Source organism: Saccopteryx bilineata, chromosome 3, assembly GCF_036850765.1.
Source record: "Saccopteryx bilineata isolate mSacBil1 chromosome 3, mSacBil1_pri_phased_curated, whole genome shotgun sequence".
Taxonomy (NCBI): Eukaryota; Metazoa; Chordata; class Mammalia; order Chiroptera; family Emballonuridae; genus Saccopteryx; species Saccopteryx bilineata.
Genome location: NC_089492.1, coordinates 313,311,410 through 313,322,714, shown reverse-complemented (window position 1 = coordinate 313,322,714; position 11,305 = coordinate 313,311,410). Strand labels below are relative to the sequence as shown.

The window sequence follows — 11,305 nt, the reverse complement described above, 5'->3', positions numbered from 1 at the left end:
AGCTCTAGGACAACCACGTCCTCAGCAAACAACCCCCTCCCTTCCACCGCCGCTGCTCCAGCAAGAGCTTGGGAATCACGTGTCTGATCGCGGCTTCGTCCCCTTCTCTCGCATCTCCCCCAAACCCCCAAATCATTACACTTAGGGGCATCAGGGGGCGCTGCCTCCGAGTCCGCGCGTGTGAATTCCCGAGCCAGGTGGCGCTCGAAATGGGGGCGGAGGGCGGAGGCTTCTGACTCTGCCCTCGGACCCCCAGGCCGGCTGCCCCTGCGTGACCTGACCCTTCGCCCCCCATGCTCCGCGCCCTCACCATGCTGACCTGTCCGCCTTGGAGGCTGCTACTGCTGCTCTCGCTGTGGGGGCCTTTGCTCCACAGAACGGAGGTGAGGCCCCGAGGAGCCACAGAAGTCCAATAGAGGAGAGTTCAAGACTTGGAGGGAGGTCTGGGAACCGTTTTAAGTCTTCCCCCTCCGTAGAGAGAGAGAGTTCTAAGACGGCCCCGCTTGCCCAGATTCAAGTTTTGATGGTTGTTTCCAATCCCTCTTTTTTCCCTCGCAAATCCTCCTGATGATTTCCAGCCACCACGGCCCCTAATTTTCCTGACGGGTTTCAGTCCCCCACAACAACTCCCCTGGTGGTTTCTAGGCACACCTCAAGAGTTAGAAGAGTTTTCTCGACCACCCAAGAAACCCGGGTAAACAGAGCAGCCCCTCCAAGTCCCTCTAGGGTTTTTGGCCCACAACCAACCATACTGCCTTTGAGCAAGGGTCTGTGTGTGGGGGGGTCCTTCCTTCTCTTTCTCCATAGACAGGCTCTGAGGGACAGACGGCGGGGGAGCTGTACCAGCGCTGGGAACGCTACCGTAAGGAGTGCCAGGAGACACTGGAGGCCGCGGAGCCCCCAGCAGGTGTGATTGGGAAGGAGGCGGGTTGGGGGCGCAGGAGTGGGGGAGCCGTCAAGGAGACGGCTGGGGTTGAGCGGGGTGGGCTTAGGGCGGTCTTTGGACTAACGGGCAGGGCCCAAAAGAGATATCTGGGGTAGATGTGGGCTGGGTCGGGGCGCCTCGGGGGCTCGGCCTCGGTGGGAAGGGCCTAAATCCTTGAACTCAAATTAGTGGGAGAAGCCTGGGGTGAAGGTTGAAATGGGCGGGGTCTTGGGCGGGGCTGCGCGGGGTGGTTGGAGGCTGAAGTAGACCGCAAAGGGGCGGGTTTGTGGGGAGCCTAAGGAAGGGCCTCGCGGAATGGGAAGCCTGTGCGTAGGGAACTTGCTTGAGATGGGGAGCCCGGAGTAGGGCTGGGAGGGTGGGCGGGGCCTTGGGGTCTGATGGGCGGAGTTGTGGCGAAGCAGGGATGGACCACTCCAGGTGGGCGGGCCTAGGGCAGGGCTTGTGTAAGAGGGAGAGGCCTGGGGCACAGGGTGCCATAGGTCCACCCGACGTCAGGTCCCCACCCCGCCCACCCCAGGCCTCACCTGTAATGGGTCCTTCGATATGTACGTCTGCTGGGACTACGCTGCACCCAACACCACTGCCCGTGCGTCCTGCCCCTGGTACCTGCCCTGGCACCGTCATGGTGAGGTGCCCCCTGGACCGCGGGCCCTCCCTGACACAAACAGCTCTTATCCCGTGCCCCAGACATCACTCCTGCTCCTCTCTGTTCATTTGGGTGTTTCCTGTCTGTTTAACACTGGCTGGGTCACCCTGATTCTGGCTCTGTCACATAATGCTCCTTCTCTGTCTGCGTATCTGTTTGAGGACCACAAGGTTCTTATTTTATTTCCTTTTTCTGAGTCTGCCTCTGACATCCTGGTCTTCCTGTCCGAACTAGCTATGTGGCCCAGGGCAGTTTATTTAGCTTCTTTATGGCTCAGTCTCCTCATCTGTAAAATGGTGTTGATGATAGTACCAATTTTATAGGCTTCTTATAAATGTGAAAATTAATACGTGTAGAATTCCATAGAAGGGCTTATCATCATCATCATTATCACATTGGCTTTCTCTCTGCCTTTGTCGCATAGTTGGTCTTTCTCCATTTCCCTTTCAATATGCCTCTGATCCCCTACCTTGATTCCCCACAGTGGCTGCAGGCTTTGTCCTCCGCCAGTGTGGCAGTGATGGCCAGTGGGGACCTTGGAGAGACCATTCTCAGTGTGAGAACCCAGAGAAGAATGGGACCTTCCAGGTAAGAAGAGGTGAGGGATTCAGGTTGGATGTCCAAGGGAGAGGTGGACAGGCAGCAGCCTCAGACCAAGCCTGAAACCCCTTATACTGCTCAGTACAAGGCTCAGACTACGGTTTCCAAATGATAGACACTCAACTTAAACTTGCTTGATGATGCCCTGGCCGGTTGGCTCAGTGGTAGAGCGTCAGCCTGGCGTGTGGGAGTCCCGGGTTCTATTCCCAGCCAAGGCACACAGGAGAAGCTCCCATCTGCTTCTCCACCCCCCCCCCTTCCTCTCTGTCTCTCTCTTTCCCTCCCGCAGCCAAGGCTCCATTGGAGCAAAGTTGGCCCGGGCACTGAGGATGGCTCCATGGCCTCCGCCTCAGGCTCTAGAATGGCCCTGGTTGCAACAGAGCAACGCCCCAGATGGGCAGAGCATCGCCCCCTGGTGGGCATGCTGGGTAGATCCCGGTCGGGCGCATGCGGGAGTCTGTCTGACTGCCTCCCCGTTTCCAACTTCAGAAAAATACACACACACACACACACAAAAAAAACTTGCTTGATGGAGAAAAAGGGTATATTCTATGATGGAAGAGTATTAGGCTGGGCACAACTTCAGGCACAGCTGGATCTAGGTGCTCAAACGATGTTGGGAATTTCTTTGTTGCTCACCATATCATGCCCATGTTTTTCTTTGTTCTGGTCTCATCTTTTCTGTGGGATGGAAAAAGTTTTCCTCATCAGCACCAGGCTCACACCCCGCCAACCAAGCAACACTGTGGGGAGATAGAGCCTTGTGCTCAATAGTTTCAGCATAATGCCCCAGGACTGACTTTTATTTTTCAATTACAGTTGACATTCAGTATTATTTTTTATTTATTAGTTTCAGGTGTACAGCATAGCAGTTAAACAATCACATAATTTTTTCTTTTTTCTTTTCTTTTTTTTGTATTTTTCTGAAGTTGGAAACGGGGAGGCAGTCAGACAGACTCCCGCATGTGCTCGACTGGGATCCACCCGGCATGCCCACCAGGGGGCGATGCTCTGCCCATATGGGGCTTTGCTCTGTTGCGACCAGAGCCATTCTAGCGCCTGAGGTGGAGGCCATGGAGCCATCCTCAGCGCCTGGGCCAACTTTGCTCCAATGGAGCCTTGGCTGCGGGAGGGGAAGAGAGAGACAGAGAGGAAGGGGAGGGTGGAGAAGCAGATGGGCGCTTCTCCTGTGTGCCCTGGCTGGGAATAGAACCCAGGACTCCTGCACGCCAGGCTGACGCTCTACCACTGAGCCAACCAGCCAGGGCCTAACATCACATAATTTACAAAGTAATCTCCTCAATATTTCAAGTATCCACTTGGCACCAAAGTTATAGCACTGACTCTTATTGCCCTGGTTTGGGTCATATGCCCGCCTTGGACTAATCACTGTGTATGTACGTGTGTGTGTGTGGGGGATGGTGTTAGAATGCTCTGATTGGCTGGTCACATGTCCAGCCTTGGAGCTGAGGGTGGAATTAGCCCCACTCAATAAGGGTTGTTGGATCCCCTGATAGAAAATTGGGGTGCTGGGCAAGAAGAAAGAGCAGATTTCTCTTCAGCCCCTTTCTGGTCCTGGGGGAAGAACTGGTCTGTTTCTGTGCCTTCCCTTTGCCCCCTCCAGGACCAAAGACTGATCTTGGAGCGGCTACAGGTTGTGTACACCGTGGGCTACTCCTTGTCCCTGGCCACACTGCTGCTAGCCCTGCTCATTTTGAGTTCCTTCAGGTGGGACCCCCAACCATGAGCAAAAGAGGCAGAGGACTGGGCCTCAGTTTGCCCAGTAAGATGGGGTGGGTGGTCAGGCTCCATCAGCAACAACAAGTACCCAATGGTGGTTCTGTGGGAAGAGGGGTTGGGAGTGGTTTCACAGCCTCTATGTGGCCAATGACAAGTCCCCAGGGTTCCCCAGACTGCCTCCCAAATCCCCAGGCGGCTGCGCTGTACTCGCAACTACATCCACATCAACCTGTTCACATCTTTCATGCTGCGGGCGGCGGCCATCCTCAGCCGGGACCAGCTGCTATCTTCAGCAGACCCCACCCCTGGGGACCAGGTCCCTATTCCGTGGAACCAGGTGAGCATCCTCCCTTTCCTTCTCAAATTGGGATTTTGCCTCTTCTGGTGGGCCGGGAGGTTCCCAATCTATTTACAACCTTTTACACTATCAACAGTTTTTCTCTCTTTTGACGAGTCCAAATACCTTTTTTTTCCCCCAAATACTTTTGGAGAGGGACTCCCAACTTGGCCTCCTCCATTGTTGGCCCCATCACTTTCATTATTGGAATTTCCATTCTCTTTCATTATATTACCAATCGTTGGACTTTTCCACTAATGAGAGTCTTCTGCTGGAGGTGAGGAGGTGACAGAATGGGAGAAACCAACTGGTGTGGGGAATTCAGTAGATACCAATCTGTTATTGAGACACAAGGTGAGAGAGACTACTAGAGGCTGGGGACAGAGGTGAGAAAAACTATCTAGTAGCAACTTGGGGCATACCAATTGTTAGGAAGTTGTGGGGTGGGTGAGTTCGTATGATGGTGGGAGAGGGGTGACTAGATGGGTGAAACTTTTGGATAGGTGGAGTAGTTGAGTTAGATTCTTAGAAGGATGGTAGAGGTCATATTTGGGGTGATCTGGGGGAAATATTGATAGCATGATGGGAGATACCAATTATTTAAGAGGTTAGAGTGGTAGAGTTCTTATTGGGTGAGAAAAACCAACCACAGGTACCTTTTTTTTGGTGGTATAGAGTGGAAGACTAATTGATGACAAGAGATTTGATGAGGGTGTAAGGACAACCAGGTGGAGGAGAAATTGGCCCTGACCCCAGCGGCCCTGACTGTTCCCTCCACCTGTCTGGCCACCCTCTAGGCTCTAGCCGCCTGCAGAACCGCCCAGATCGTGACCCAGTACTGCGTGGGCGCCAACTACACGTGGCTGCTGGTGGAGGGCATCTACCTGCACAGACTCCTGGTGCTAGTGGGAGGCTCCGAGGGGGGCCACTTCCGCTGCTACCTGCTCCTCGGCTGGGGTGAGCCCCGACCCTGTGCCCTGTCCAGCCCAGAGTACCATTGCTCCCTGACTACCCTACTGTTTTGCCTCAGGGATCTTTTCCTCTCTCTAGGCCAGGGGTCCCCAAACTTTTTACACAGGGGGCCAGTTCACTGTCCCTCAGACCGTTGGAGGGCCAGACTATAAAAACAACTATGAACAAATCCCTATGCACACTGTACATATCTTATTTTAAAGTAAAAAAAAACAAAACCAGGAACAAATACAATATTTAAAATAAAGAACAAGTAAATTTAAATATTTTATTTATTTATTCATTTTAGGGGGGGGGAGCAGGAAGCATCAACTTCCATATGTGCCTTGACCAGGCAAGCCCAGGGTTTTGAACTGGCGACCTGGCTCTTGGTTCCTGAGATTATCATTAGAAGAGAGAGCAGAGGAGAGCAGAGAAAGGCCACGTGGAGGAGGCCAGGAGAAGCAGCCAAGATGGTGGAGTGCTGAGTGAGAGTGCCAGTTTGTGTAGAGTTTGTATTTGGGATAAGGAAGGAGATGGGGAACAGAGGTGAATAAGTCTGGTGAGCTAGAAACCTTTGATTCTAGGAAACTTGGATAAGTCCGTGGCTTTGTAAGCACTGAATGTGACTGGGTTTTGGAGCCCAGTGTGTATTTTTACTTGCCCGCCGGGTGCAAGCTAGAATTAAAGACTATGGCCCATCAAAAAAAAAAAAAAAAAAAAATGAACTGGCGACCTTAGTGTTTCCAAGTTGACACTTTATCCTCTGCGCCACCACAGGTCAGGCAAGAACAAGTAAATTTAAATCAACAAACTGACCAGTATTTCAATGGGAACTATGCTCCTCTCACTGACCACCAATAAAAGAGGTGCCCCTTCCGGAAGTGCGGCGGGGGCCGGATAAATGGCCTCAGGGGGCCGTAGTTTGGGGACCCCTGCTCTAGGCTTTTGCCTCCCCACCTCAGTAGGGGAATTCCGCGGGTCTTGGGCCAAGCCAGGCCCATGCGCGTGCTGACAGCTGCGGCGGGGTGGGGGGTGGGGGTCGGGGTCTGCACAGGGGCCCCCGCGCTTTTCGTCATTCCCTGGGTGATCGTCAGGTACCTGTACGAGAACACGCAGTGAGTCCGGGGGTCTGGGCGGGGCCTGGGGGTGGGCGGGACTTTGAGGCACACGGCTGGGTGTGATAGAAACGTGGGGTGGTTCTGATGACAACTGAGGGCTTGGAAGGAATGTGGGTGGGGGTCTAAAGGAATGGCAGGTTGGGAGGATTGTGTTCTAGGACTACTGGAAGAGACAGGGAAGAGGGCGGGGCCAGGATAGTAGCGGGCGGGGCTTTAAAGGAATGTGAATAAGACATTAAGGTGGGCGGGGCCTTGTGAGTGAATGTGCGTGTCCAGTGAGTCAAGCAGTTCAGTTTTAGCTCTTCAATCCCTTCTCCAGGTGCTGGGAGCGGAACGATGTCAAAGCCATATGGTGGATCATACGCACCCCTATCCTGATGACCATTTTGGTACGACTGGCCCCGCCTCCTCCACGAGGTCTTCACGGATTTCCCATCCTGGGAAGAGGGGCCATTCTCTGTCTCCTAGGACTGACGGTATCTGGCTGGCTCAGACTTTCTCTCTCCTCGCAGGTTAATTTCTTCATCTTTATCCGCATTGTTGGCATCCTCGTGTCCAAACTGAGGACCCAGCAGATGCGCTGCCCCGACTACCGGCTGAGGTAGGGGAGGGTAGTGAGGAAGGAGAGGAAGAGGACTGGATGCAAGATGGGACCTGGGGACGGGGACTACTGTCCTCTACCCCCAGGCTGGCTCGCTCCACGCTGACGCTGGTGCCCCTGCTGGGTGTCCACGAGGTGGTGTTTGCTCCTGTGACAGAGGAACAGGCTCGAGGCCACCTTCGCTTCGCCAAGCTCGGCTTTGAGATCTTCCTCAGATCCTTCCAGGTGCTCAAGCTGGGCACAGGGGCTACACCCTCCACCTGGGGCCCTTCTCTCCAGAGAGGCAGGAGGGTCACAGTCATCCTCTGGCCCAGCCACTGGATTGGGTGTGATGATGGAATCTTATTCATTTATTCTACACAAAATACTGAGCTGACGCTGCCCTGAGCTGAGGAAGCAGCAGAGACCAAGACAGGAGGCGGGTGGCCTCAGCAGTACCACCTCCTGGTGAAGATCTAGGGCTTTGAGACTCGACAGGGCTGGGGCCAAATTCGGATTTGTCACTTCCCAGCTCTATGGCCTTCACCTCAGGGTCAGAGCTGGAGCAGGCAAGAGAGGTGCTTAAATGTAAGAAAGCACTCACTCCAAAGTTTAAGGCTGACCCTGCACTTGCTTGCCCTAACTCTAGTCCCTACCCTGCTTTACCTCCTTGGGCCTCAGTTTTCTCATCTCTAAAGTGGGGACCAAAGACTATACTTTCAGGGATAATTTCTATAGTTTGTTAAAGTGGGGACCATACTTGTCTCACACCACAAGCCTGTTCATTTCATTAAATTCAGCCAACATTTATTGAACATTTGCTATGTGCTAATCACTTTTCCAAGTTTATCGTGGTTATAAGGCCAAGAATCAAATGGTCTCTACTGTCTAGTGGGAAAGGCAGATGCTATCCATGCTATATAAGTAAAATATACAGAATGGCAGATGGTAAAATGTGCCTAGAGGAGGGGGGGGGCAAGAAAGTAGAGGTAAGGCCTGACCAGGTGGTGGCACAGTGGATAGAGCATCAGACTGGGACACAGAGGGCCCAGGTTCAAAACCCCAAGGTCGCCGACTTGAGCACGGGCTCATCTAGTTTGAGCAAAGCTCACCAGCTTGAGCCCAAGGTCGCTGGCTTGAGCAAGGGGTCACTAAGGCTGCTGTAGGCACATATGAGAAAGCAATCAATGAACAACTAAGGTGCTGCAATGAATAATTGATGCTTCTCATCTTTCTCCCTTCCTGTCTGTCTGTCTGTCCCTATCTGTCCCTCTCTGTGTCTTTCTCTCTCTGTCACACACAAATAAAGAAAGTAGAGGTGAGGATTAAACAAAGGATGGGGTTACAGAGAGGGGTCAGGGAAGGCCTCCCTGAGAAGAGGATATTGGAGCAGAGACAGGAAGACGTGAGGGAATGAGTGAGGCAAATACTTGGAGAAAAGGTTTCAGGAAGAGAAACCTTACGGGTAAGATCCCTGAGGTGGGAGACAGCATCTGTCATGGTGGAGGAAGGCTGGCATGCCCAAAGCAGTGGGAGCCACGGGGAGATAAGACAAGTAACATCCTACCAATAACATATATAAGTAACTAATGTGTATTGTTAGTTTAGCAAGTAATTTATTATTATAAATAAAAACTGTATATTTAAATTTCTGTGTAAAATGTATACAAATATAAAACAAATAATGATTCTAAAAATTAGTTTATTAATTTATAGTCATTAAAATTAAGTAAATAATATTAATAACCATAAAAAACTGACTTATTGATCCACTTATTTATGCATTCATTACTGGATTTTTTTTTTTTTAACAGAGAGAGAGTAAGAGAGAGGGATAGGGACAGACAGACAGGAACGGAGAGAGATGAAAAGCATCAATCATCAGTTTTTCGTTGTGACACTTTAGTTGTTCATTGATTGTTTTCTCATATGTGCCTTGACTGGGGGTGGGGCTACAGCAGACCGAGTAACCCCTTGCTCTAGCCAGAGACCTTGGGTCCAAGCTGGTGAGGTTTGCTCAAACCAGATGAGCCCGTGCTCAAGCTGGCGACCTCGGGGTCTTGAACCTCGGTCCTCTGCATCCCAGTCCAACGTTCTATCCATTGCGCCACCACCTAGTCAGGCCGTTACTGAGTTCTTATATGTGCCCTGATCGGGGATTGAACCAGCAACTGTGGTGTATGGGGACTGCGCTCTAACCAACAGAGGTACCCTACCAGGGTGCTTTTTGTATATTAATATCTCAATTTTCATAACCATCACTGTATTACCTCATTTTCCAGATAAAGAAACCGAGACTCAGAAGGGTTAAGCAGCTTGTCCAAATGGGATAGGAAGTAGGGAAGCGGTTATCATATTCAGGGGCCCCTTTATTACCCAGCAAATTGGGAAGAGCAAGGGATGGGATAGGGGCCAGGGCAGGAGCTAGGGAGATGACTGTCAGAAAAACAAAACAAACAAAAGTTTAGGACTAGGGCAGCGGCAGCCAAGGTGATCTGGGGTTTTGCAAGGGCCAAGCTCTTAAAAGGGTATTTATAATCCTGTCCCCAACCCCCGATTTAACTGCGGGCCTTGTTTGACAGGGCTTGCTGGTCAGCTTCCTCTACTGCTTCATCAACAAGGAGGTAGGGAGATCCCGGGCTCGCCGTCCGCGCCCTCTGGCGGCCGCATAGGGAACGGCGTGCCTGGCACCGCCCCTGAGCACCGTCCCGTTGCAGGTGCAGTCTGAGATTCGCCGCGGCTGGTATCGCTGCCGCCTGCCTCGTAGCCTCTGCGTGGAGCCGCGCCAGCCCCCGGAGACTGCCTCTCTGACCCTGCCATTGGGTTCTGGACCTGGCCAGGTCACCACTGGCCGCGCCCTGTCTTCGGGGAACCTCCCGGGGCCTGGGGATGCGCCCGTCCAGGTCTTAGAAAGTTACTCCTAGGTAGCGGGTTTCCTGTGATCAATCAGTTAGTATGTATGTATGTATGTATGTATGTGTATGTATGTATGTGTGTATGTATGTATGTATGTATTTATTGAGCGCTTACTGTGTACCAGTCTCCCGCTGGAGGGCGCTGGGGCAATAGGGGGAAAGGAAAGAGAAGACAAGGTCCCTGATCTTCTAGAGTTCACAATTTGAGTGGGAAAAACAGATGGTGAAGACATCAAGTTATATATATGCTGTGGAATGGCTATTGAGGAAAAATATAGCAGGAGGTCTAGGTTGGTCAGGGAGGGCATCTCTGAAGAGGTAATGTTTAAGTCATACCTGCCAAAGGTAAAGGAGACAGCTTTGGGAAGAACTGGCAGGCAGGATTATAGGCAGAAGGAATAGCAACTTCAGAGGCCCTGAGGCCGGAAGCAGCGTGACCATGTCTTAGGGACAGAGAGGTGGCCTTTGTGGCTGGAGCTGGGATGAGACAGAGCCAACAAACAGAGAAGTAGCAGGGGGCACAAGTGCTGGAATTTTATTCTAGGTGTATTGAAAATTCTTAGGAGTGTCCCATGGGCTAATGTTTTTAATTTTTTTATTTATTCATTTTAGAGAGGAGAGAGAGATAGGAAAGAGAGACAGAGAGAGAGAGAAGGAGGGGAGGAGCTGGAAGCATCAACTCCCATATGTGCCTTGACCAGGCAAGCCCAGGGTTTTGAACTGGCGACCTCAGCATTTCCAGGTCGATGCTTTATCCACTGTGCCACCACAGGTCAGGCCCATGGGCTAATGTTTTAAACAGAGCCTTCTATCTGTCCTGTGGAGGAAAAGATTATTAGGGGCAGGAGTAGAAGCAGGGAGCCCAGTGCAGGTGGGAGGTGATGATGGCTGAACAAGGTGGTGGCCATGGACGGGTGTGAAGCAGTTGGACTCTGGAGCTATTTTAAAGGTAGAACTGAGGATCTGGCAGTGGATTGCATGTGGAAAATTCAGCAAGGAGAGAAGTCCTGGAAGACTCGTAGGTTTGAGACCACAGAAAGAGGAAAGAGACGGGGGTTACATTCAGATTGGGGTGAACCAAGAGTGCTCTTTGAACATGTTAAGATTGGAATGAAGGTTTGGGACTTCTGGAGACAGAAGTATGAACCCACTGGGGTCTGGAGAGGAGGATTCAGTGTGCAGATATAAACATGGGCAATTCAGGGTAGGCCTCAATTGAAACCTTGCATTCGGAGGCCAGGACCACTGCTAGCTGGGGAGTGTGCTTGTACATCCCAATCCTCTGGGGTGGCTCCCTGGACACTAGGAGACTTGGGGAAGCCAAGAGCCACATTGTAGTTGGACCACCTCTACACAAGCAAGACCCTCACTTCTAACCCTACTCCCTGAATACACAAAGATTCAGTTAATACGTGGGTGTTGTTGATAATTTTCCTTGGGTCTCTAGCTCCCTGGATGAATAAACTCAA

General features: G+C 51.8%; 1 protein-coding gene across 1 annotated transcript; it reads left to right on the top strand.

Annotated features, from left to right (window-relative positions):
- Positions 1 to 311: 311 nt before the first annotated feature.
- On the top strand, positions 312 to 9,845 carry GIPR (gastric inhibitory polypeptide receptor). The gene is made up of 13 exons (XM_066266690.1): positions 312 to 383; positions 808 to 907; positions 1,464 to 1,571; positions 2,077 to 2,180; positions 3,817 to 3,920; positions 4,125 to 4,269; positions 5,067 to 5,226; positions 6,278 to 6,338; positions 6,661 to 6,730; positions 6,854 to 6,942; positions 7,029 to 7,167; positions 9,504 to 9,545; positions 9,639 to 9,845. The coding sequence occupies exons 1-13, from the start codon at positions 312 to 314 to the stop codon at positions 9,843 to 9,845; spliced, it is 1,401 nt and encodes a 466-aa protein (XP_066122787.1).
- Positions 9,846 to 11,305: the final 1,460 nt, after the last annotated feature.